Here is a 27,285-nt window from a genome sequence, read left to right as displayed (position 1 = left end):
GGGACTTCTCAGTATAACGTCAACATAAAACGTCAATAATCGCCAACGGCTTTGTAAGCCATTCACCAATCAAACAATATGTGGTCTTTATTCACTTTTAGGAATATGTCTATAGCAATGTGACACATACATTTTCCAGCAGAAATACATTACCAGGTAGACTCTGATGTTAATGCTATCTGAAACCTGAACCTTCTGAAGAACACAATATCAAATAGATTCTAGAGTATGTCGCATACCAGGACTGAATCAGAGGGACATTGCATCATTCAAAATAACTGTACAAACATTGATTGCATCCTTTGTCACATGCACCAAGGGCCATCCCTTCATCTGAGTAAATAGAGGCTGTTTCGCCCTACATAGATAAGAAAGCTTTCACTCAAATCTGTATCCATCCTAACAAGGGGGTGACGGGAGGCGAGGCGCTCAATGAAAGTGAACGATAAGAACAGTCTGCAAACAGGGCATAGGGAACTCAACGTTCTAAAAGGACTGTTTGTGGACACACTAGACAAATGGATAGGATGTTCAGTATCAGCAAGCAGAACAAAAAAAGATACATTGAGAACAGCCAAGCCTAAAATTAGACCAAATAGATAAGCGTAATACCTAACAGGCCATGAGCCTTTTAAGAGAGTTTTATCAATGAATATTGGCTTGACAACTTTATGGTGCAACATGCAACATTTTTGTTTCCATTGTAAATGAAGAATTGTTCTACAGATGAGAAATCTAGATGACTCCTTGTCAACCCTTTAAGTTCCCCTACACTTCTAGGAGCACGGTACCTTCATTTAGATGCATGGCTCTGACAAATTTGCATTACATTAACTTCACACACACACACACCAAAACAGGGGGCATACACACGTACAAACAAAATATATATCTCTGAAAAAATAGGGCTAAATTAAAGCTTTACCTACCGCGAGCAACACCATTTTTTTTATCTTCATAGAAATTTTTCTTTAAAAGTATGTGCAATGATCTCAGCGGCCCGTTTCCTTGTGTTTGTTACTGAACACTAGGAGGCTTGCTCAGTCTTCACAGCGGCCAACCAAAAGATGTGACAAGACTTGGCGCTCCACATAAATCGGCAAAGAACAAAGTGCCATAACGGATATCTATATATTTTATTTTAAACAAATCTTTTGGTGGAATTGTTTAACTGACAAGTCCCTTGGCCACTAAAGAGAGTGGCAAAGGAAGAGAGAAAAAACATAAATATGAGCCAACCCCCCTTTTTAGGACACTTTTCCCTTTCCCACTCTGTCACTCTTTCACAGTTAGCCTGCCCACTTCCTTAGAAACTTTATCACACACCCCTCAGCCAGCACCACCAGAACTTCCCACTGCAATTAGTTATAAAAACTTTTCAGTCCAGCCACACGTGGTCTGGTTTTTAAAGAGTTGTATCCCCCTTCTCACGTGGTATGGGGGCTATTGAGTCGTCACAGACCCCCTGAATGATCGCCGAAAAATAAGGCGGTCCAGACAATAGGTCGTCTTGATTCATTCAATTCTTTCAGGACCTTGTACCGTCGTCCGGGCAGCTCCACACAATTGCTGCTTTGATAGTTTGGATAAACTCACTCTCTCCGTTTAATCTAAAAAATCCAATCCATTTTTTTTTTTTTTTAAACAGTTAACTGTCCAAGGTTTTCTCCACGAGTCGACAAAATTACAACATTTTGCTAGAGATCATTGGTATCACATACATCTGTGTATCAAACAGGTCACAAGATGAAAATAATTAGTAAAAAGAAACTGACCTGGTCAGCTGTACAGGCTGCATTGCTGTTGGACTCTGACATGGTTTGATAGTGCCCAGTGGTTCTCTCGTTTCCACTCCTGAGTTCTTCATTCACACCTTTCCTTTCGGTTACGCAGAAAGAGGGGGAAAAAAAGAACAGCCTCTTTTTGCCCGGGGTTGATTAATGCCTGAATTATTTTCACCTCATTTCATCTGATGGAGTTCTGTTTCCTCTCCGCCTCTCTCAATCATTCGGCATGGTAGCGCTCTCTCTCCCTCCCCACTCTCACTCACCCTCCCTTCCTCCCCCTCTCTCGCTTTTATTGCCCTCCCTCTCTGTGTCCCCTTTCTGTTCTACTTCACGATTTCAGGAAAATGCCCCCCTCCCATTCCCAAAAAGACAGGAGAGATCCACAGCTTTTGCCTCTACCTCCACAATGAATGGGTTGTTGTCATTGCAGCACCTTGGCTGCATACAGAGCGAGGGGAGCTGCTGGTTTAGCTGCCTGGAGTCAGGGCTCCTGCCAAACCTTCCTCAAGAGATGAAGGAAAAAGTGAGGAGCCGTGCGCTTCCACTGCACTCACTACCCTTGCTGTCTCTCCATTTCTTCCACTTGTTTTCAAGGCAGCTGCACCCAGACCACCAACACTCTCATTCATGAACACTTGACTCTCAAATCCTTGTCCCTTGACATTGCCAATTCCTCCCTGTATGTAGTGCAAAAGGCACAGGGGCACATACCTTCCTCACTGCCTACAACATGCTTGCAGGGTCCCCCACCACCCATTTTTAATTAATGCTCTTCCTCTTTATTCAGAGGTCCAAAGATACCATATTATTTGTGCTCTTGACAATGTATGGCCAACTGATACGTGACAAAGACAGCATTAAGTGAGAGAACTAGAATTGCATCACAATGTAAGGAAGGGTTCAACAAAATGCCAAAATGTGTCACAAAGGAGGCCTTTCAAAAACTCTGCTTTTGGCCAAGTCCTCCAAAGAGTATCCTGTTAGTGGTGTCAAAAGTTGACAGACACCTGGCATGGATCCTAATGGATGTTTGATAGTGGGGGACAATGGTGGCAACCGCTTCAGTGGATAGACTCCATGAGTAGGGCTGGCATAATTACTGTATAACCGTGTAACCGACGGTTATGGATGAAGACCTTTATGAAAATAAAATAACTAACCCTGGCAATTTGACTGGTAAACTCATGGGTACACTTGCAATAGATAAATAGGTCAATCAAACTCAACCAAAACAATGTAATTGCCATGGAAATACGTGGGGGAAAGGGCCATGGGGGAAATATATTGAGTCTCCTTTTTGCCCCCCCCCCCCAGGAAAATTTGCCTACATTTAGGCTATTGTTTATATGTATTTTACACTATGTTGAGGTAAAAATCAGGGGGTATAATGCTTTTAGGGATGTCAACCCCAACACATGTTCATGTCATTGTTACCAATCAACTGGATTACATTTTAAAATTAATTAGACTACCACTACCGGTTTCTGTATACTAGCTATGCCAACCTGCTTATACGAACAGGAGTTAACATTGAGCAGTCACAAATAAATTCAAATCGGACTGAAGTGACCAGATTGTGGGCCTGTTATAATACATACATCTAGATGGATTTGACAAATATCCACTTTGGTAAATCAGATTTGTTGAATGTGCGCCAATCTGGTAAAAGAATGTCTACGTTCTACTGAGTCCTTTGACACCTCTATGGTTGCCTGGTATTGTGATGCAATCATTTCGATGGTAATGTAGAATGTTCATTCAAATGATGATAACTGATGTGGCTCATGCTTTGGATATTTTTTTGTATGTCAGATGAGTTGAATCAACAGATCACAGCACATATTTTACTACCTGCTTTGCTCCTATAGTTACACTTGCAATGCATGCCAGTCCACCCATTATGCCAGCATTGACTTGAATGTGGACGCCGATCTATTCATTCTATTTCTATGGCAGGACATGCAGTCAGGTGTAGCTGAAGAGAAAATATGCCCCCCGCATTTCTTTGCTATTTGAACAGTTATTACGGTGACCGTAATAACTGTTATTACTGTTAATAACCGTTATTACGGTGACAGAAGGTACTGATTTCTCTGTCAGGGTTGGAACCTGACTTTACATTACATTATGAGGTTGCATAAAGGCAAATTGCCACACCCTCATTGGAGGAAATGATGATGTACACACATCAGTTTAAAAAGGGAAGTAAACAAAGTTGGCTCACATAATAAAGTAGTTGTGCTATATTGCTTTTTTAAAGAGAAAAACTAATATTCCAACAATTACGCTACTATTAGCCAAATGTAATTTACGACATTTAAAATTAGATTAGCAGATACATTGCTTTTGAATTGAACAACATAGGGGCAAGTTATGCTAGGAATAAAGCATAAATAAGAAATAAGTATTTGAACCAGCTGTGTAGTGCTACAGAAAAAAACAAAATGTGCACCCAGTGGGGGCCCCAGGACAGAGTTTGGGAGACCCTGAGCTAGGCGACAGCACACTTCCTGCATGCTCTTTAGTAGTAAAGGTCTGCAGACGAGCGAGTGTGTGGTGTGTGTGGTGTGTGTGTGTGTGTGTGTGTGTGTGTGTGTGTGTGTGTGTGTGTGTGTGTGTGTGTGTGTGTGTGTGTGTGTGTGGGATAGTGGAATAAATTACACACATGTAGAGCTCCTCTGGGCTTCCATATGAGGCCCAGGCAGCCACGAGCGTGGCGGTGGGGGAGTTTGACACTGTAGTTCAATAGAAACTCTACAGGGGCCACAGCCAACTCCTATTAGTCAGACCAAGAATAGGTCAGATTTAATGAGGATTTTGCGATGCACTATTTTTCCTGCCGCTTATCAATAGTTGAACGGAGAGAGCTGTGTAGAGGGGTGACTATGACCAGGAAAAGAGACAAGAAAACTTACTATAAAAGCCAGTTGACATGTTGGGGAACTTGTTTTTCTAATTGTCCTTTTATGTCTGCTATTTAGCTCCATTTAGACATCACAGATGCCATGCTCTGTAATTGCCCGGATCTATTCAAATCTTTTACTGCAGGAATGTAAATTGAAAATGTGAAACTAACATTCACACATAATGATTGCTCATTGGAATGGCATGGTCCAGTGTTTCCTCTAGAAAAATGTGTAGCAGTGCGTGGAAAAAATGAATTGAAATAAAACCATGCTGACACCATATTGGTAAAGTTATTTGTTGAAATGATTTTAACATATTGGACCATGCTTACAGTGCATTTGGAAAGTATTCAGACACCTTCCTTTTTCCACATTTTGTTACATTACAACCTTACTCTAAAATTAATGTAATTGTTTTTTTCCTCAACCATCTACACACAATACCGCATAATGGCAAAGCGAAGAAAGGTTTTTAGAATTTTTTGCAAATGTATTAAAAATAATATTATATATTATTTCTGGACAACCTGAGCAATCAGGAGAGAAGGGCCTTGGTCAGGGAGGTGACCAAGATCCCAATGGTCACTCTGACAGAGCTCCAGAGTTCATCTGTGGAGATATGAGAACCTTCCAGAAGGACAACCATCTCAGCAGGACTCCACCAATCAGGCCTTTATGGTGGAGTGGAAGTAAGTATTCAGACCCTTTACTCAGTGCTTTGTTGATGCACCTTTGGCAGCGATTACAGCCTTAAGTCTTCTTGGGTAAGGTGCTGCAAACTTGACACAACTGTATTTGTCCCAGTCTAAGGTCCTAAGCGTTCTGGAACAGGTTTTCATCAAGGATCTCTCTGTACTTTGTTCCATCTATCCCTCGATCCTGACTAAACTCTCAGTCCCTGCCACTGAAAAACATCTCCATAGCATGATGCTGCCACCACCATGTTTCACCGTAGGGATGGAGCCAGGTTTGCCCCAGACGTGACGCTTGGCAATCTGTCCAAAGAGTTCAAACGTGGTTTCATCAGACCAGAGAATCTTGTTTCTCATGGTCTGAGAGTCTTTAGGTGCCTTTTGGCAAATTCCAAGCGTGCTGTCATGTGCCTTTTACTAAGGAGTGGCTTCTGTCTTGCAACTCTACCATAAAGGCCTGATTGGTGGAGTGCTGCAGAGATGGTTGTCCTTCTGGAAGGTTCTCATATCTCCACAGAGGAACTCTGGAGCTCTGTCAGAGTGACCATCGGGTTATTGGTCACTTCACTGACCAAGCCCCTTCTCCCGCAATTGTTCAGTTTGGCCGGGTGGCCAGCTCTAGGAAGAGTCTTGGTGGTTCCAAACTTCTTCCATTTAAGAGTCCACTGCGTTCTTGGGGACCTTCAATGCTGCAGACCTTTTCTGGTACCCTTCTCCAGATCTGTGCCTCGACACAATTCCTTCAAACTCATGGCTTGGTTTTTGCTCTGACATGTATTGTCAACTGTGGGACCTTATATTGACAGGTGTATGCCTTTTCAAATCCTGTCCTATCAATTTAATTTACCACAGGTGGACTCCAATCAAGTTGTTGAGACATCTCAAGGATGATCAATGGAAACAATTTCAAGTCTCATAGCAAAGAGTCTGAATACTTATGGAAGTAAGATATTTCTGTTTTCGCTTTGTCATTATGGGGTATTGTGTGTAGATTGATGAAGAAAATGTTTAATTCTATCCATTTTAGAATAAGGCTGTAACGTAACAAAATGTGGAAAACGTCAAGGGGTCTGAATACTTTCCGAATGCACTGTACAACCTATGTATGTTCCATATTATCAGGTATGCTATCAGCAATAAGCATTATCACCTGTAGCCCAACTGATGCAGCATAGTGGCTATAAATAAATAAAGTCTCAAACAAGGGGTAGCCTATCTGCACTTACCCTAGTGGGCCTAGGGTGACCTTTTAATTAGTTAGCATCCTATTGATGAATTGTATGTCCCAAACACTTGCTTAAACACAGTTAATATAATGTAGGCCGACCTGTAAGGGTCGTTTGGGGTAAACTGCCACCCAGGGTACACTGCCTGTACTTCTCACAGAAACCACTTCCTGTCACAATTTCCCTGGGATACCCTTCTTCTTAACAAAGTCCATCAAAACTGCTGTTTTCCCAGCGATTGCAAGACTTGTTGTGCATTGACTGGCTGCTAGTTAGAATGCATGCTTAGCTCCCTATGGTACTCATAACTTGAACGCGCCTCGAGAGGAATATTTATTTACACACAACAACAAGCCGACTAGATCAATAGATAAACTATTCTACTATAGGGTCATTTTGTTTGCAGTGGAAAAGTAAATGTGGACTGTTCCAGCATAGTTCAACCTTCTGACTCCACAGATGATTGGGGTAAACAGGTTAAACTAAACCTTTCATGGCACCTCCCTACTGGGCGTCAGTCATACCCGGGTCATACGCTGCCCATCACACACAACCCTGCTGCTAAGAATACATAGGCTAACCCTAACCCGCAAACGAGACAGGGAGACCGGGATCTCCCTGAGAACTCACCATCATCATCATCACTACACTCCTCATACTAATGATATTGAATATGGTAGTGGCAAGGGGGCAGGGTAAGGGGGGCCATTGGGACAGGACTACTTCCGACTAAGGCATGCAAGAATTTAGGAAGGATCGTCTGGCTGTGCACAGCCCATCAATGAGGCGGCCCGGCAGCCTGAGAAAAGCCCAGTTGCTATAGAGAGCAGGGGTAGGCCACAGTCCTAATAGAGGAAGAGCGTGCGGGAGAGAGAGAGAGTGAGAAGGGGGGGGGGGGGCAGTGTGTGGATTAACACTGGGTGTTCCATTTCAATTCTAAATTTGCAGTCTTTATTTCCTACTACGCTCCTATCAGAGAGTAGATCTCACCACATGCCAATTTAATTTGCTGAGAACATCTGAGTTCTAGTCTAGCTCATCGAATCTGCCAGCATTTTTTTTTTTAAATACTTTTTGGAAGGGTATGGCTATCGTTATATCAGGTATAAGATAGAAAATCTCCCTATTATTACACAACAACATCTCAATCTTATTCAAACAAAACAAATCACTGAAGTGACACAGAATGGTCCCAGGACGGTTTGAAATGAGCCGCCTTTGGGACTCTTTCCTATTCAAAGCACGCTGCCTCTATTGACAAGCCAAACAAGGGACTTCAGTGTGGGCTAAATTACTACTGCTGACCAAACATGTCACTTTCGCAACTTACTGCCCTATTGATGTGCGGTTTCCGGATCGTATTCTCACTCAGTTGGTTTGCAGACTAGAGATACTGACGCAGACATGCACACACAAATATTGCAAAAGCAAGCGTAAACCAACATGCCTGTTACCCCACCGCTTGACACACAAAGCTTGTTGCTGATTGATTTGAAATAATAGGAAAGCACATGCATAGAAAATCCATTTGTGAGCAATCTCATTCCGTTTTGAGTGAAACGTACACAACTGGGGTGCGTCGTAGTGGCCATGGCCAATGGTGCCGTCTCCGACCCTACATTTTAAACACCGTCCTCTTTCCTGCAATTCTACATATTGTGGCTTGGGGCGGAGAGAAAATGTTACAGTTTTAAAGCTAGTTTGATGCAATTGTACACATGTTGTCATGGGGATGAGAGGAAATTGCCATTTTAAAGCTAATTTCCTGCAACTCTACACATTTTGCCATGGCTTATGACTCAAACATGATAAGAAAATCAATAGGGGCCCCATGGCATGACATTTGGGGAATTTTAGATTTAGATAGTGATTGTTAGTTCTCAATGATTATCTTATTTAAAAATATATAGCTCCATTTTCTTTTCTACATATTTTATATCTGGCTTTAGTCGTTTTAAGTTTACACTGAAAACGTTTTATCATCCCAAAAATTATTTCCCCTCCCCATAATCATATTTTTTGGCGTGCCGGCAATGAATATAGGGGAAACACTGAGCTGCCCTTGCTCAAAATGTAGAAATCATTCTTACCATTCTCTTCATTTGAACTGTTTTAGCAATACTGATTAGTTTTTTGCCCAAAGGTAACAATAGTCTAACTATTGGGATCAAAATAACTATTGAGTGTTATCTGCTCTCACTGTACAGAATCTGAAACAGAACACATTTTAATACAGGTGTAGACAGGGTCACAGGGAAGCTTTTAGTAATCATTCCCAACATTATCATCGAGACCTCTCAGTAGATTGGTATGATGGATCTCTCGGTCTAGTCTTCTTCAGTGATTCAGCGAGTACCCAGTGCAGTGCTCAGAGATATTCAGCTCTCCCGTGGACATGGTAATGATGTTTGGTCCTATTAAATCCACCTGCATTTAGATTTCTGTCCATTATTGCAATTTACTTAATAGCTCATCACCTCTGATTAGTTTCACCTAAGTGATGGGGTGCGTGAAGGCTTGGTACAAGGAAAATTAGGATAACCCTACATTTTCTCAACAGTTCAGACTGAAAAACAGAAAAGTGAGTAAAAATTCTTGATTCTTGGGAATCTCTCTGGCCGGACAGACTAGGTAACGTGGAGGACAGAAAGCAGAGAGGTCAGAAACAACCCTTTTTTTGGCGCATCTGACAACCTTTGTCCGGGCAACAAAAGGACAAATTCATTAAGCTATGGTCGGAAAACAACGTCCTAAGCATTTCTTTCAGTTAGAAGAGTGAGTTCTGCTTAGCCTGGCAGCTTTCAGGGACACAGGAGAGCACTCTCTAACGCTTGGGTTAACATGAAGTTTTCATGATAATATCTCCCCTCCGTAATTTAGCTGGAAGGGCCCCAGCTGTTAATTCTTTATAAATAGCGTGTAGCTCAGATTGCCTCCAGGGAGAATGGGGCTCAGTGGAGTAGCTGGGGAACAAATCGGGCCAGATAAAGCACACAACATACACATTTTGACAAACATATGGGACCATTGCTGGGGATGAAAGTGAGGTACATGTGACTTTAGTTCACCTCACGTGGATTCACCAATGAGCAAATGAGAAGAGCAGCAGCAGAAATTGTTGCCGACCTGACTTTTTTGAGAAGTGATCGAAATTAAGAGGGCTTTATAGGGAAAAAAATGTATCCAAATATAATTTTGGTCTGAAATAGCTACCACAAGGTTAGTACATGTGCTTTTTCAAGAGTTGTTTTATTTATTATTCACACGGGCTCAAAAGTAGAATTGACATTTGTTTGCATACATGCTAGCCACTGTAGGTAGGCCCCACTTAATTCTTCTTACGTACTTTCATAACTTCGAAATCAGATATAACCTTGTATAAAAGATAAACAAACAACTGATTTAACATTTGTGTTTAGTGACAACAAGGGTGAATGAAGGCCCTTTATCTAGCTAGGTAAACAGAACTGATCCAGGGTGGTTGTAGGATTTGATCTAGTATTTGAAATGATGCCAGATTTCTAGTAACATACATGTGTAAGGGACATAATGTAGGTTAGTGAACGTGAAAAATGTAAAAAGAGACAAAAAAGCTTCATTCTAATCATTTCAAAATTCAATGTTTTGCTATGTGCTAAAAATGAAGACTTTTCTTTGTCAAGTCATGATAACAACTCAACAGAATAATTAGTTATATTAGTAAATTACTTCAAAACAATACCTTTTTGGAGAAATAATGAATATATTAGGCTACATGTGTATGCACATATTGCCACTGCAAATCTAGTGCAATGGAACGTGAGCAAGAAAGAGCAAACTTTTGGAGATGCTTTCGGGGGGCCTTGGACATGGAAGGAATCAAAGTGATACATAATATGAAGGCGGGTGTTCCTGTGAGGGAGCGCTGAGAACGACGGACCCCCCTTCGTCCCATGCCTATATCTCCCATTCACTAGACAAGGGGCAGAGCAGGTTGAGTTCAAGCGCAACAAATTACCTAAATATGGGGTGAAAAGCCTTTGAAGGACCTCAATTGGACCGTTGAAAATAATAATAATAAAAGAGATGAGAAGATTTAAGAGGCCTCGAGGGAACACAATGCTCAACTGCTGTCCATAATTTCACAAAGTAGCCAGCGAAAGTGGGTCTCTCCCTTTTTCTTTTAACTTTGTTTATCCTTTATTTGGAAGGGGCTGCCATTAAACAGAAGAGAGAGGAAGAAAAGTAGGAAAAAACTAAATTTTCAGCCTGAGTGGTTTCTTCAAATGAAATCTAAAGGCCGAAACTCAATGGGCCCTTTGGTTGGGGAAACTTTTTAAAGGAAGCGCAGCAGTGGACGTGTTTGGCATTTGGTGGCCCTTGTCCCCCCATTGTACCTTCGCCACAGTGGCTGCATTTTCCCTGGCTCGGCTTCTTGGTGCACTGCACTGTACAGTCAGAGGCTCAAACAAACAGAAATCATGTTTTGACTTCCCCTTTGCTCCGTCACATCTGTTCCCATGCCCCTGAAGGCAACACAGTTGCACAGTTACAAAGATGTGAACACTCAAGCTAATTCAAGTGAATGACTGACGGCTCAATATGGTCCTCCTTACATAAGAAGGGAAGGAAAAGCTTTAAGCAGACTGAAGACTTGACGGACAGACGAACTTAAGCTTGCCACACGTTGTCTTTACACAAACTTCACAGGGCAAGGGAATTATGTACAACATACAAGTCGTTTATATCCTCTACGCCTCAATACTACATGAAATGTCTGGCCAGTTTTCCAAGGTGAGAATGTTAACAAGTAAGAAACAATAAAAGACAAACTACATCAATATTCGCAATATACTTATTTTTTCCCCTTTTTCATTCCTATGGAACAGACATTTCTGTATCACTTAGTCTGCAGGTAACCTACTGTAAACCTTTTCATGGCAGAATGGTCCTTAACAGGGATGGCTCCTGTCCTATGGGACCCTGCAAAGAAGCCCACATTAGCAGGCAGCCCATAGGAAATGCAACTCACTGCAGCACTACCCTAGTACCCAGGGGAGGGGGTGCAAGAAGTCACCACAGCTAACAGTCGCTCTGCTACTGATCTTTAGTCTTTCGTCTCTGACAGGCCAAGCAGAAATACCCCCGTCATTACCGGGCACGAATATGTTTTCAATGTCTGTTTCACATGCATTCTTTCTCTTCGCTTTCTTAGAGAAGTGTTTCCTAACCCCCAACAGCACACATTTCTGTTGTAGCCCCTGACAAACTCACCTGATTCAACTAATTGAAGGCTTGATGATTAGTTGACAAGTTGAATCAGGTGTGCTCGTCTGGTGCTAGAACAAAAATGTATACTGTTGGGGGTACTGGAAGACTGGAGAGGGCAAACACTGTCTTAGACGATTACAGAAGAGGCACAACGACACGTGATGCGTGTCCCTTCCCCAACATATCCTGTCTCAATGCATAAGACAGCTAGCTGTCTCGTAAAACTGTGCACCAAAACCTCATCCGGCTGCCAATTCAGGGAAAGTGAGTCCATACGCTATAAAAGATGCAGGAGAGCAATTCAGAAGATACGGCCTCTCTTAGAAAGGTTGTAAAGAGTCAGACTTGGGTTTCTAATGCACAATCCCAAGCAGAATAAGCAGCATGTCCATGGCAAGTAAGCTCTCAAATAGATAGAAAACTAGAAAGAGCAATTTTAGCAGTAAGTGAAAATAAGTATACAACTACTAAAACGTCAATTACTGTAGGTTATGTATTAGAGGTCGACCGATTAATCACAATGGACGATTAATTAGGGCCGATTTCATCGGAAATCTGTATTTTTGAACACCGATTTGGCATTTTTTTTTTACACCTTTATTTAATCTTTATTTAACTAGGCAAGTCAGTTAAGAACACATTCTTATTTTCAATGGCGGCCTAGGAACGGTGGGTTAACTGCCTCGTTCAGGGTCAGAACGACAGATTTTCACCTTGTCAGCTCGGGGGATTCAACCTTGCAACCTTACAGTTAACTAGTCCAATGCTATAACCACCTGCCTCTCTCTCGTTGCACTCCACAAGGAGACTGCCTGTTACGCGAATGGAGTAAGCCAAGGTAAGTTGCTAGCTAGCATTTAACTTATCTTATAAAAAACAATCAATCATAATCACTAGTTTACTACACATGGTTGATGATATTACTAGTTTATCTAGCATGTCCTGCGTTGCATATAATCTGACTGAGCATACAAGCATACAAATATCTGACTGAGCGGTGGTAGGCAGCAGCAGGCTCGTAAGCATTCATTAAACAGCACTTTCGTGCATTTTGCCAGCAGCTCTTCGTTGTGCGTCAATAGCGTTAATAGCGTTTCAAACGTCACTCGCTCTGAGACTTGGAGTGGTTGTTCCCCTTGCTCTGCATGGGTAACGCTGCTTCGAGGGTGGCTGTTGTCGTTGTGTTCCTGGTTCGAGCCCAGGGAGGAGCGAGGAGAGGGACGGAAGCTATACTGTTACACTGGCAATACTAAAGTGCCTATTAGAACACCCAATAGTCAAAGGTATATGAAATACAAATGGTATAGAGAGAAATAGTCATTTAATTCCTATAATAACTACAACCTAAAACATCTTACCTGGGAATATTGAAGACTCATGTTAAAAGGAACCACCAGCTTTCACATGTTCTCATGTTCTGAGCAAGGAACTTAAACGTTAGCTTTCTTACATGACACATATTGCACTTTTACTTTCTTCTCCAACACTTTGTTTTTGCATTATTTAAACCAAATTGAACATGTTTCATTATTTATTTGAGGCTAAATTTATTTTATTGATGTATTATATTAAGTTAAAATAAGTGTTCATTCAGTATTGTTTCTAATTGTCATTATTACAAAAAAAAATCGGTATCGGCTTTTTTGGTCCTCCAATAATCGGTATCGGCGGTGAAAAATCCTAATTGGTCGACCTCTATTATGTACAAGAACAAAACATTATAAATAAATCAGTAATACATCATGTCATAAAATCTAAAGATGGAGGCAATTCTACTGTATGTAATATAATAATACACTGTATGTAGGGGAGCCGTGGCAGTTATTGATGGCGGGAGAAGGGCTCGGTCCTGTGGAATGACTAGCATCACTGTCTGTCAGTGGAAGACAACAGACTCGGCTATGGGGACCGGAGCAGGGGGGAACCAATCACAAGAGGGGAGTGATTTTTGGAGGGGTTTTTTGGTTGAGGGATTTTGGCTCTTTTTACTTTTGACTTCACATTTAAACCTCAAGGTTTGACCTTACTCGTATGCTTTTTTCCTGTCCAGATAAGAGAGGTTTTACTATCTCTCTCTGTCCATTTCTCTGTTTTACTAACAGCAGTGTGAAATTTGAAAATGTTGTTGTGAAGAACATGTGATGTTGTTATTGAGGCCTTGGCCTAAAAATATTTACAGAGTGGTTTGATGACTAGGACTAGTAGGACTCACTTATAAAATACAATACAAATAATTTATGTGACTACTTGCAATCTTTATTTGCTTATTCTATAAGCTAACTGTATGTAAAATTGTCTTACAACTGTATAACCTTGGAACAACCTGCAAGAGCCAGTCAATTTTTTCAAGGTATGTATTTTGTGTAAGATTTATCAAGTTACGCTAGTTCTCTGGAAAATTACATCATAACCTCTACAATTAAATTAATTAATCATTTAATTTAGCCTAGCAAGAGGTGTAATTTATTACAGTTAAGGCAGTTTTAAAGTAGTGAGTAAGCTGTATTTGAGTTCAGTGGAGAGTTTCTCTGTGGCCCTCAGCCAGGGACACACTGTTCAGACAATTACAGAAGTGGCTGCTGCGAAAGTCACCTCGGCCAAGTCAAACAATCAGCCTGCAGTATACCTGCTTGACAGACACATGGGTCCGGTTGGGTAACGCCACCCAAGGTCCAGTTACTTCAGTACTAATACTGCTGCTAGCCACTATCCCCAGTGTTCCCCAGTGTTCTCAGTAGTCAAAATCGAAAGGGATAAAGGCATGGAATGAAATATTAGGGATAGTCAAAACCAATTTCATACAAGTTATACAAACATTAAACACATCCAAAATACATAAAACAATAGACAGGACACTTAGGAACGTTTGGCTAAATTCAAGCAAGAATCTCAGAGAATCTCATTGATCAAGTACAGGTAACAGCTTGTGGACTTGATAAATAGGCCTATTCTATGTCTTCAAATGATAGGCTAAACCAAAAGGATAATTCTTCACACACAAAAAAAACATTTCATTCAAATGAATGTGCTATTCAATTACTTTAACCCAAGTACATACTGTATATTATCTAAAGGACCTTTCAAGTCACTAACCAGATATTTGGTTGATATGCAAAAACATTTTATTTTTGGTATGAAACATTATTTATTTTTCCTTTACTAAAATAATTATATATTTTAATTGGATGTAATTTATAGTCTTCAAAGTAAACATTGGATTATCTCCCACAAACATTATAAATGTGGCACTATAACCCAAAAGCATTACATTAGAATAACTATATTTCAGGGAAAATTAAGTACCCCCAAAAATTGGGGACTACAAATTTGAAGTGGCAATAGGGCTACAGAGAGAAATTAACAGAAAACTTGGGAAATAACACAAACTTTACTTCACTACTGACCTTGATAACTGATAACATCTCATGAGAACTCCACATTAAATCATTTTGCTAAAGTTTCTACAACTAGCTAGAATTCTAACTACATTACATTTTTTTTAAAATAATTAACAAAGCAACAAAAACAGTAGACATGTTTTTATTTCATTAGCCTACATTTTGTTAGGTAGACTATAGGTCTTTCCAGTTGTCATCCAGTTAGCTGATCCTTGGTCTATAGGGCTAGACCAGTGACCAAGTAACAAAGGGATACATGATCAGCAGCATAAGGTCAACTAATGTTCAATTGCTGGGCAACAGCTGCACACTGCTATTCCTCATCATTGACTAAACAATACTGTAGCTCAAGTGTGATTTGCCACACTTAAAGAAGAGAAACCTCCACAAGTGATTTTACCAGTCCTAAACAAAACTCCTCTTGTCTTCCCACCAGACACTTGTGTGGCGACCTACTCCCCTCAGTCTATGATGGGGTGTGTGAGGAGATGAATATGGGAGGGAGGGGGAAAGACTAAATATAAATACAATAAACATAAACTTAAACTCACCAGAATCCCCGGAAACTGCTTTTCCGCCATGCTTCAGTCAGGAGCGCTTTCAAGCAGAGGGACCTCTTTCTCTTCCGTGAGGATGTAGTCTATGTCCGTGCTGCTGCTCGTCTTCTTCTGGACACTGGTATGTTTCAGTAACAGCGGCTCGCGTGCGAAGTCGCCCCGTTGCTCTCTCGATTCCCTTGTCTCCGACCGTAGCTGAAGTGGCGTCTCTCCTTTGTATTAATTCTCCACTAACCCAGGAACTTTTCTTTCCTGTGAAAGGGACATGTGACAAGGAGGGGGGTGGAGGCAACACTTTTAGTTCCTTTCCCAATTTCAAACATAAATTTCATCACTGGGAAAAAACTCCCTCCCTTTCTAATGGTTGAAGACACTTGTCTTTAGCTGACCAAAGGCACCAGTGGTGAGGATGCTGATATATGCCACAGATTGGAGAGAAACTAGATGGAAATTTTCCTGAAAACTAATCGCTGAAACAATGTGCTAGTGTATAAACAGATTAGTCGACTGTTAGAGAAAAAGCTCAGACTTGTCATTGACTGCACATTGCACAACAAGTGCAGAGAGCAGTAATCGAAATGAACCCAAGAACATGGGAAGCTAACAGTGTTTAATTACTTCCCAGTATAAATTGAATTGAAATTTGATGTCTGCATTGTTCTCTTTTATTCAATTATGTGACAATGGTAAAATTGTTCAAGTCAAATACTTTACATTTGGAGCACATAGAAATCAATTACTCTCTGTATCAGGGGAAGATGCTGTTTTTATCCTATAAGCTAATTAATTCCATGGGAAAATTCATTAACATTCACTAAAGCTAAAATTCACCATATTTAAATTGAATTACACAACAATAATTAATATCATACATACAAGTGCCTTCAGAAAGTATTCATACACTTTGATTTATTCCACATTTCGTTGTGTTACAACCTGAATTCAAAATCGATTAAATATATTTTCTCTACACACAATACCCCATAATGACATGGTGAAAACATATTACATAATTTAATTGATAAGTCAATACCTTGTAGAAGCACCTTTGGTGGCAATTACAGCTGAGTCTTTTGGGGTAAGTCTCTAAGAGCTTCCAACACCTGGATTGTACAATATTATTCTTCATAAAATCCTATTTAAAATATTTTTTTAATTATTTATTTAAAAAAATTATAATCTTTTTTAAATTCTTCAAGCTCTGTCAAGTTGATTGTTTATCATTGCTACACAGCCATTTTGAAGTCTGACAATAGATTTTCAAGTCGATTTAAGTCAAAATTGTAACTTGGCCACTCATGAACATTCAATATTGTCTTGGCAAGCAACTCCAGTGTAGATTTGGCCTTTTGATTTAGGCTATTGTCCTGCTCAAAGGTGAATGTGTGTCTGTTGGAAAGCAGGATTTGAGTTATTCCATTGATTTTTATCCTAAACAACTCGCTAGTCCTTGCCAATGACAAGCATACCCATAACATGATGCAGCAACCATCATGCTTGAAAATATGAAAAGTGGTACTCAGTCATGTGTTGGATTTGCCCCAAACATAACGCTTTGTATACTTAAGTGCCTTGTTGCAAACAGGATGCATGTTTTGTAATATGTTTTATTCTGTACAGGCTTCCTTCTTTTTATTCTGTCATTAAGGTTAGTATTGTGGAAGAACTACAATGTTGTTGATCCATCTTCAGTTCTCATATCACAACCATTAAATTCTGTAATTGTTTTAAAATCACCACTGGCCTCAAGGTGAAATACATGAGCAGTTTCCTCCTCTCTGGCAACTGAGTCAGGAAGGATGCCTGTATCTTTTTAGTGACTGTGTGTATATATACACCATCCACGGCCTAATTCATAACTTATTATGCAATTTGTGAAGCACATTTTTCTCCTGAACCTATTGAGGCTTGCCGTAACAAAGTGGTTGAATACTTATTGACTCAAAACATTTCCACTTTCAATTTTGTATTAATTTCCAAAAATTTTGACAAAGAAAATTGTTAATACATTTTAAATTCAGGCTGTAACAAAACTAAATATGGAGAAAATGTGGAGTCACAGCAATATGGAGTCACAGTAATCTCCTCTTAAAACACTGGACATGAGTTGGTTGTACCCAACTTGCTAACAATCAACAGGTGCTAATGGCCTGGTACTCAGGGCTCTATTGTCCCTCTAACCACTCTGACATTAAGGCAAATACAATAGAAAATCACATCAAACACTTATCATAAAAACAGTAGGCCTATCATACTTTTAAAACTCACCTCACTGTGATTGGTCAATTTGAAGAAAAAAGTTATAAAAAAGGTTGAAACTGAGTGGAAAACATGTTCATTGTGGTTGTTGTTTCAAAGCCTAACACAATGAAATGGACAATGCTTTCTAAGGTGATGATGAAGTCAAAACACCCATATGCATATTAGAGTTTAAGCATGCTGTTGCGGTGACCGTATTACCGCCACACCGGCGGTCACGAGTCATGAAGGCAGTCAAATTCCACATGACCGTTTAGTCACAGTAATTAGACTTCTCCAAGCTTCTCCAATGCTGCTGCTATTTAAATTACCAAACTTGCTAACTGCCTGGTACTCAACACTCAATTGTCCCTCTAATCACTCTGACATCAATGCAAATGTGTTTTGAAAATCTAATCAAACACTTCCTGAGAGCCCATGAGCTCATGTTGCGCAACATTTCAATAGGCTATGTAATCGTGGGAGAAAACCGCTAATAAAAAGACGAAGATCCCATCACCTTTCTATAGGCTAGGCCTATGATATTTATTACTCAACATTCCTAATATTATGCACATTGCTTATATTTACAACAGGAGTATAGCCTGCCTGGTTGGTATGAAAATGAACCATGGGGAAAAGCATCCTCCACTTGCTATTTAAGTGCATAGATGACGTGTATTTTTTCCGCTGCCCCTGTTTTGATACAGGTGCATGATAATGGTCCATTCTAAATCAAAACAAATGTCCCACATATATTATTTAGTATATGTAAAGACAAGACTAAATGAAGAATAGTCTGATGGGTGACAATATCAGCCTATCACTTGTGAATTATAAATGATCACTTGTGAATTATGCCCAGCATAAGAAACAAAGCCTTTTTTAGCAACTTTTTCGAATCAGTCACACACCCCATGTCAAATCAAATTGTATTTGTCACATGCACCAAATACAACAGGTGTAGTGTCACGTGTGTCCCTCTCCGGCCTCTAGGTCACCAGGCTGCTCGTTATGCCGCACACCTGGACTTCATCACATCCTTGATTACCTGCCCTTTATATGTCACTCCCTTTGGTTTCTTCCCCAGTCGTCATTGTTTCTGTTTCTGTGTCATGTTGGTGCGCTGTTCATTTATTTATTAAACGTATTCACTCCCTGAACTTGCTTCCCGACTATCAGCGTACATCGTTGGTGTTGGAGGTGATGTCGGGTCCGCGTGTCCGAACCGGAGCTACCTGGGAGGCCTCAGACGGTTTGTCGGGTTCCCCTGCCTCAACGGGCCCGACGGGTTTCAATACCTCAGCGGGATCGACAGGCTCCCATGCCTCAGCGGGTTTGACAAGCTCCCATGCCTCAGCAAGTTCGACAAGCTCCCATGCCTCAGCAGTTTCGACAAGCTCCCATGCCTCAGCGAGTTCGACAAGCTCCCATGCCTCAGCGGGTTCGACAAGCTCCCATGCCTCAGCGGGTTCGACAAGCTCCCATGCCTCAGCGAGTTCGACAAGCTCCCATGCCTCAGCGGGTTCGACAAGCTCCCATGCCTCAGCGGGTTCGACAGGCTCCCATGCATTAGTGGGTGAACAGGTTCCCATGCCTCGACCGAGGCAACCGGGGAGGTCTCAGCCAGCTCATCAGGCTCTCACACTTCAGCCGGTTCGTCAGGTTTCTGCGCCTTAGCAGCCGGTCCGCTCCTGATCCCCGGGGTCGTCATCTTGGTCGGCATCCGCGCATCTGGGAGGGGGTATTGTCACATGTGCTCCCTCTCCGGCCTCTAGGTCACCAGGCTGCTCGTTATGGCGCACACCTGTCACCAGCGTTATGCTCATAATGACACTCAACTGGACTCCATCACCTCCTTCATTACCTGCCCTTTATATGTCACTCCCTTTAGTTTCTTCCCCAGTCACCGTTGTTTCTGTTTGTGTCATGTCGGTGCGCTGTTCACTGACTCTCAGTGTACATCGTTACATGTAGACCTTACAGTGAAATGTTTACTTACGAGCCCTTAACCGACAATGCAGTTAAGAAAATACCCCCAAAAATTAAATATACAAAAAAGTTGTAAAAAATATATATAAAAAGTAGGAGAGAAGAATAACTAATAATTAAAGAGAAGCAGTAAATAACAATAGTGGGGCTATATACTGGGGATACCGGTACAGTCAGTGTGCGGGGGGCACCGGTGTCAAGTTATTTGAGGTTATATGTACATGTAGGTAGAGTTATTCAAGTGACTATGCATAGATAATAACGGAGAGTAGCAGCAGCGTAGAAGGGGGGCAGCCATTTGATTAGCTGTTCAGGAGTCTTATGGCTTAGGGGTAGAAGCTGTTTAGAAGCCTCTTGGACCTTTTGAGGATCTGAGGATCGATGCCAAATCTTTTCAGTCTACTGAGGGGGAATAGGTTTTTTTGTGCCCTCTTCACGACTGTCTTGGTGTACATGGACCATGTTGGTGATGTGGAAGCCAAGGGACTTGAAGCTCTCAACCTGCTCCACTACAGCCCAGTCGATGAGAATGGGGGCGTGCTCGGTCCTCCTTTTCCTGTAGTCCATGTAGCCTATCCCATAGGCCTATATGTTTGATAAGGTTTGTGTCACAACTAAAGCACATTAATTACAATGGGTGTAAAGCCTAACTGTCATACATAAAGAGTGTGTGAGTTTCAAGTTTGGGGTAGATAATGTTGACAATAAAAATGAACCTTTATAGTAAAAGCATGACATGCATAATTGCATTTGCTGTCTCTTTTGATAATGGTGTTTTCCGCTAATGGAACATTTGCGCTTATAGACTACTACCATGTGCGCATTGATGCGTTTATAATGTGAAGAAATAACTTAATAGTTCATCAACATTTTAAGCTAAATGTTCTGTTCTGTTGCGTGTGGTTGTATTCATTTGTGATCTATCGTATCCCGCAACAGTCCCAGACTATGTTTGGAATATTTATTTCTCGCACAGAATAGGTGGACTTTGTACTATGGGGGATAGTAGATTGACATAGGCTAGTGGTTTTGCTGTTTGTTAGGTCTACTCATCTTATTGGCTGACGAAAAGTACATTTCAACAGTTCTTCCAATATCTTCAAATTGCACCTCGGAATTGGATAACGAACGACCCAATCAGGTAACGGAGAGCCATGTGAGTGAGAGATGCTTTGGATTGCGTTTTGGATTACATTGAGAATAGTCTTATAGGTGAAAATATGATCACTTGATGAGCAAACAGCGTGTGCAGCCTGAGGCAAGGAACAGAGTTTTTTTGAAATAATTTTTCAAATCAATAGCCTATCGTGCTGTCCATGTATGATTTCACTTCTAAGGTTTGTATCATTCACAACTAAAATTGACAGAAAACTCTACAGTGCCTTGCGAAAGTATTCGGCCCCCTTGAACTTTGCGACCTTTTGCCACATTTCAGGATTCAAACATAAAGATATAAAACTGTATTTTTTTGTGAAGAATCAACAACAAGTGGGACACAATCATGAAGTGGAACGACATTTATTGGATATTTCAAACTGTTTTAACAAATCAAAAACTGAAAAATTGGGCGTGCAAAATTATTCAGCCCCCTTAAGTTAATACTTTGTAGCGACACCTTTTGCTGCGATTACAGCTGTAAGTCGCTTGGGGTATGTCTCTATCAGTTTTGCACATCGAGAGACTGAATTTTTTTCCCATTCCTCCTTGCAAAACAGCTCGAGCTCAGTGAGGTTGGATGGAGAGCATTTGTGAACATCAGTTTTCAGTTCTTTCCACAGATTCTCGATTGGATTCAGGTCTGGACTTTGACTTGGCCATTCTAACACCTGGATATGTTTATTTTTGAACCATTCCATTGTAGATTTTGCTTTATGTTTTGGATCATTGTCTTGTTGGAAGACAAATCTCCGTCCCAGTCTCAGGTCTTTTGCAGACTCCATCCGGTTTTCTTCCAGAATGGTCCTGTATTTGGCTCCATCCATCTTCCCATCAATTTTAACCATCTTCCCTGTCCCTGCTGAAGAAAAGCAGGCCCAAACCATGATGCTGCCACCACCATGTTTGACAGTGGGGATGGTGTGTTCAGAGTGATGAGCTGTGTTGCTTTTACGCCAAACATTACGTTTTGCATTGTTGCCAAAAAGTTCAATTTTGGTTTCATCTGACCAGAGCACCTTCTTCCACATGTTTGGTGTGTCTCCCAGGTGGCTTGTGGCAAACTTTAAACGACACTTTTTATGGATATCTTTAAGAAATGGCTTTCTTCTTGCCACTCTTCCAAAGGCCAGATTTGTGCAATATACGACTGATTGTTGTCCTATGGACAGAGTCTCCCACCTCAGCTGTAGATCTCTGCAGTTCATCCAGAGTGATCATGGGCCTCTTGGCTGCATCTCGGATCAGTCTTCTCCTTGTATGAGCTGAAAGTTTAGAGGGACGGCAGGTCTTGGTAGATTTGCAGTGGTCTGATACTCCTTCCATTTCAATATTATCGCTTGCACAGTGCTCCTTGGGATGTTTAAAGCTTGGGAAATCTTTTTGTATCCAAATCCGGCTTTAAACTTCTTCACAACAGTATCTCGGACCTGCCTGGTGTGTTCCTTGTTCTTCATGATGCTCTCTGCGCTTTTAACGGACCTCTGAGACTATCACAGTGCAGGTGCATTGATACGGAGACTTGATTACACACAGGTGGATTGTATTTATCATCATTAGTCATTTAGGTCAACATTGGATCATTCAGAGATCCTCACTGAACTTCTGGAGAGAGTTTGCTGCACTGAAAGTAAAGGGGCTGAATAATTTTGCACGCCCAATTTTTCAGTTTTTGATTTGTTAAAAAAGTTTGAAATATCCAATAAATGTCGTTCCACTTCATGATTGTGTCCCACTTGTTGTTGATTCTTCACAAAAAAATACAGTTTTATATCTTTATGTTTGAAGCCTGAAATGTGGCAAAAGTTCGCAAAGTTCAAGGGGGCCGAATACTTTCGCAAGGCACTGTAAATCTAGCATATAGGACCTGTTTCAAATTATCACTTTAACGCTCAACTTTCATGCACTTCATATGTGCACTCGCTACAGAATGGGAAAAATATCCTTTCTATTTTATTCAGTTAAGTTCAATTCTATTCTTCTTACTAGAAAATCAAATAAAGGCATGGGACTTATCTTATCTCCTACATTTACAAGCCTACAGATTATGGCATGGCACATAGCCAGAAAACATACAGTAGGACAACTCATATTCTGTCCTTCTGAAATAACTTTTCTTCATATCATGTTTCTTTAAACCTCCCTAAAATAAATCATGGATTTATTGTGATGGTGTACAGTATATAACTTTTTTTTTTTTAAATATAGATGCTCCAAAGGTGTGCATCAGTGGCTTGTAAGCATGGAGCCCTGGAATTGCTAAACGTGTTTATGTTAATTAAAGGTCAATTTCCATGAGACCGGCAGGCTTTTGCATGACAACAACCAGCTGACAAAATGTCATGACCGCCACAGCAGTAGTAAATACTTTCTGAAGGCACTGTACATGATAATACAACGTAACTAGGTATGATTACACCATTTAAAAAAAGGCTTCCTTCCAGGAGTCAATTATGGGCATTACAAAACTATTGTGCCTATTTATTCTAAGGGGGGGAAAGTACAATGACACAATGCCCTTTTAACATATTTAGGACGATCTATATCTTTTGACATATTGGTTTCCTGACCCTAGAAGCAGTCTGTGGATAAGGTATAACAGCAATCCATGCTCATCATTTTCAAAACATCTGTAGGAGACTGTTGAGTTTCTCAATACATTTTTGATACTTTCGGATGATTTGGACATGATGCGCAAAAAATGCTAATATCGGTCCCATGACTTGAATGGGATTTGTACCACAAATTCATGTTTTTTTTTTTTTATATACTTTTATTGAACCTTTATTTAACTAGGCAAGTCAGTTAAGAACACATTCTTATTTACAATGACGGCCTACACCGGCCAAACCCGGACGACGCTGGGCCAATTGTGCGCCGCCCTATGGGACTCCCAATCACAGCCGGTTGTGATACAGCCTGGATTAGGGTGTCTTTAGTGGGTGTCTGTAGTGACGCCTCTAGCACGGAGATGTAGTGCCTTAGACTGCTGCGCCACTCGAGAGCCCCAACAGTTAGCTTTTGATAAACTTTTGCTTAAAAGTTAGCATGTGGGACCCGTGCCAGGGACTGCTTAGACGGTAACAAAATCGATGTGTCATTCTGTAACTTGGGGAAACTCTCTCTTTATCATCTTCAGCATCAATGTGTTGGGAGTCGGTTGACCTGACATCCCATAGTGTGTTAGGATTAATGATGTACACTGAGTGTACAAGACATTAGGAACAAACACCTTCCTAATATTGAGTTGCACCCCCTTTGGCCCTCAGAACAGCCTCAATTCATCAGAGTCCATACTCTACAAGGTGATGAAAGCGTTCCCCACGGATGCTGGTCCATGTTGACTCCAATGCTTCCCACAGTTGTGTCAAGTTGGCTGGATGTCCTTTGGGTAGTGGACCATTCTTGGTACACACGGGAAACTGTTGAGCATGAAAAAAACAGTAGCGTTACAGTTCTTGACACAAACCGGTGAGCCTGGCACCTACTATCATACCCCGTTCAAAGGTACTTAAATCCTGTCTGGCCCATTCACCCCCTGAATGGCACTCATACACAGTCCAAGTCTCAATACTTAAGAATCCTTCTTTAACCTGTCTCCTCCCCTTCATCTACACTGATTGAAGTGAATCTAACAAGTGACATCAATAAGGGATCATAGATTTCACCTGGATTCACCTGGTCACTAAAGGGCAGGTGTTCTTCATTGTTGAGAACACTCAGTGTGTAGCTCCCATTCCAATGTAACACACAGAATAATCAAACATGCCAGAGGGTTAAATAGTTAAGTTGATGCAACAAGTAAAATAAAACTAGGTTAAAAGCCAAGTCTTACCGTCACAGAAGGAGCAATTCCCCTCAAAGATAGAATAGGCTTTGGGTTTTACTAGACAGTGTTGGCTTTCAAAGGAGCTACTAGATAAGATGGCCTCAGCAATGAAAAACTAACTAGTCTGCAGAGTGGACCAACACCCCATCCCATGCACTCCACTCAGTCAGTTTTGTTAATTTCCCTCAGGTCTGCTCTAGTAGTATGTATAGCACATATGAGTGTTGCTCCACCCCTGGGAGGAGTGAAAATGAGTTATTGGTGGAAAATTACAGGTCTCTTCTCCTTCCCTTTTTTGTGTTCTCAATTTCAATACCCATTTCCTAGAATGAGTATGTCCAAATAATGTATTCATTTATTTGTGTAGTCTATACGACTGTGAAGAAAGGTGGGCCCTTGAATGTTTTGGTACACCTACTGGAGAGCTCTTCTTTGTCTACACCTATTCAGCATCGTTCACACCAATGTTTCCTCAGAAGAAATTCGGCCCTGACTAATTTTCAGATCTGCTGAGCGCAAATTTGAACGTTGTGAAAATTCTGTGCAACTTCCAGTGTGTGTTTAATGTGAACTCTGAGGCTGTACCCACTTTAAGTTACTAGAGTGGCTTACTATCAAAAACAACAGAGAAATGGATCCCGTACATTTTTTACAAATAGCTGTTGTACCATTCAGCCTACAGTAGCAGCTAATGTGTGGTGTTCAATTTAGGCCTACATTCCATGAGACTTTTGAAAAAACCTGTTTCCACTTGTTCTTCAGACAAGGAGGTGATTGAAAATGTTGTGTCGTTTGATGCAAGAAACCCCTTTACAAAATAAAATGTATTATTATTCCATACCATTATCACAGAGAATCAGACAAATTATGCTAACTTCTGCCTATTGGCTACTTAGCGTATTCAACCCTGTCTCAAAAAAAAAAAAACAAGTCATGAGGTCGAAGGAATTGTCCATAGAGTCACAAAACAGGATTGTGTCAAGACACAGATCTGGGGAAGGGTACCAAAGTATTTCTGCAGCATTGAAGGTCCCAAAGAACACATCATTCTTAAGTGGAAGAAGTTTGGAACCACCAAGACTCTTCCTAGAGCTGGCCACCCGGCCAAACTGAGCAATCAGGGGAGAAGACCCTGTTCAGGGAGGTGACCAAGAACCTGATGGTCACTTTGATAGAGCTCCAGAGTTCCTCTGTGGAGCCCGGACATGAACTCGATCAAACATCTCTGGAGAGACCTGAAAATAGCTGGGCAGCAAGGCACCCCATCTAAAATGACAGAGCTTGAGAGGATCTGCAGAGATGAATGGGAGAAATTCCCCAAATACAGGTGTGCCAAGCTTGTAGCGTCATACCCAAGAAGACTCAATGCTGTAATAGTGCCAAATGTGCTTCAACAAAGTACTGAGTAAAGGGTCTGAATACTTATGTAAATGTAATATTTCATGTTTTTTTTACTTTACAAATTAGCAAACATTTCTAAAATACTGTTTTTGCTTTGTCATTATGGGGTATCGTGTGTCGATTGATGAGGGGAAAAAACTATTTAATCCATTTTAGAATAAGGATGTAACGTAACAAAATGTTTAAAAAGTCAAAGGGTCTGAATACTTTCCGAAGGCACTGTATAGACCTAATCCTACTCTGATGCGTTCTGCCTGCAACAAAATCTCATGCATAGTTAGTTTAAATACTAAATATTGCATAGTTCATTTTTTTCATATATTGTACTGAAAGTGGGTACTATTACTTTGATTCGATCACAACTCCCACAGTAAAGGGAACCGTTGATAGTGGTAACTAAGGAGGAAAAAGCTTGAAAGTTGAGTGTTCAATCTTGTACTTCTCTTTGCAGCCTGATATTTCTTCTTAAGCCCCACCCATTTCTTTAAGGATTCACGTGAGGCCATGTGCTAAACAGCAATCACTGGGGCGGCAGGTAGCCTAGTGGTTAGCGCGTTGGACTTGTAACCAAAAGGTTGCAAGATTGAATCCCTGAGCAGACAAGGTAAAAATCTGTCATTCTGCCCCTGAACAAGGGGCATCTCTGGTAAAGACACTATATAAAATAAAATTATGTGTGTCACATGCACAGGATACAGAAGGTGTAAATGATACAGTGAAATACACTGCTCAAAAAAATAAAGGGAACACTTAAACAACACAATGTAACTCCAAGTCAATCACACTTCTGTGAAATCAAACTGTCCACTTGGGAAGCAACACTGATTGACGATAAATTTCACATGCTGTTGTGC

General features: G+C 40.9%; 1 protein-coding gene across 5 annotated transcripts in view; it reads right to left on the bottom strand.

Annotated features, from left to right (window-relative positions):
- The window catches only part of LOC110508726 (sodium- and chloride-dependent glycine transporter 1), an 87,502-nt gene that overhangs the window by 36,927 nt on the left and 23,290 nt on the right, over positions 1-27,285 (bottom strand). The window contains exons 1-4 of one of the 5 annotated variants that reach the window (XM_036966944.1): positions 25,037-25,188; positions 24,499-24,623; positions 15,811-16,068; positions 1,776-1,873 (exon numbers count right to left, since the gene is read on the bottom strand). In XM_036966944.1, the coding sequence (XP_036822839.1) occupies positions 1,776-1,817 (42 nt within the window). In that variant the 5' untranslated portion in view covers positions 1,818-1,873; positions 15,811-16,068; positions 24,499-24,623; positions 25,037-25,188. Of the gene's footprint in view, positions 1-929; positions 1,239-1,775; positions 1,879-15,810; positions 16,069-24,498; positions 24,624-25,036; positions 25,189-27,285 lie in introns of those variants that run through there. The other 4 variants (XM_036966943.1, XM_036966942.1, XM_036966945.1 and 1 more) reach the window with 4 other exon arrangements.

This window comes from Oncorhynchus mykiss, chromosome 28 (genome assembly GCF_013265735.2).
Source record: "Oncorhynchus mykiss isolate Arlee chromosome 28, USDA_OmykA_1.1, whole genome shotgun sequence".
Lineage (NCBI taxonomy): Eukaryota > Metazoa > Chordata > Actinopteri > Salmoniformes > Salmonidae > Oncorhynchus > Oncorhynchus mykiss.
This window is presented reverse-complemented; position numbering and strand designations above follow the sequence as displayed.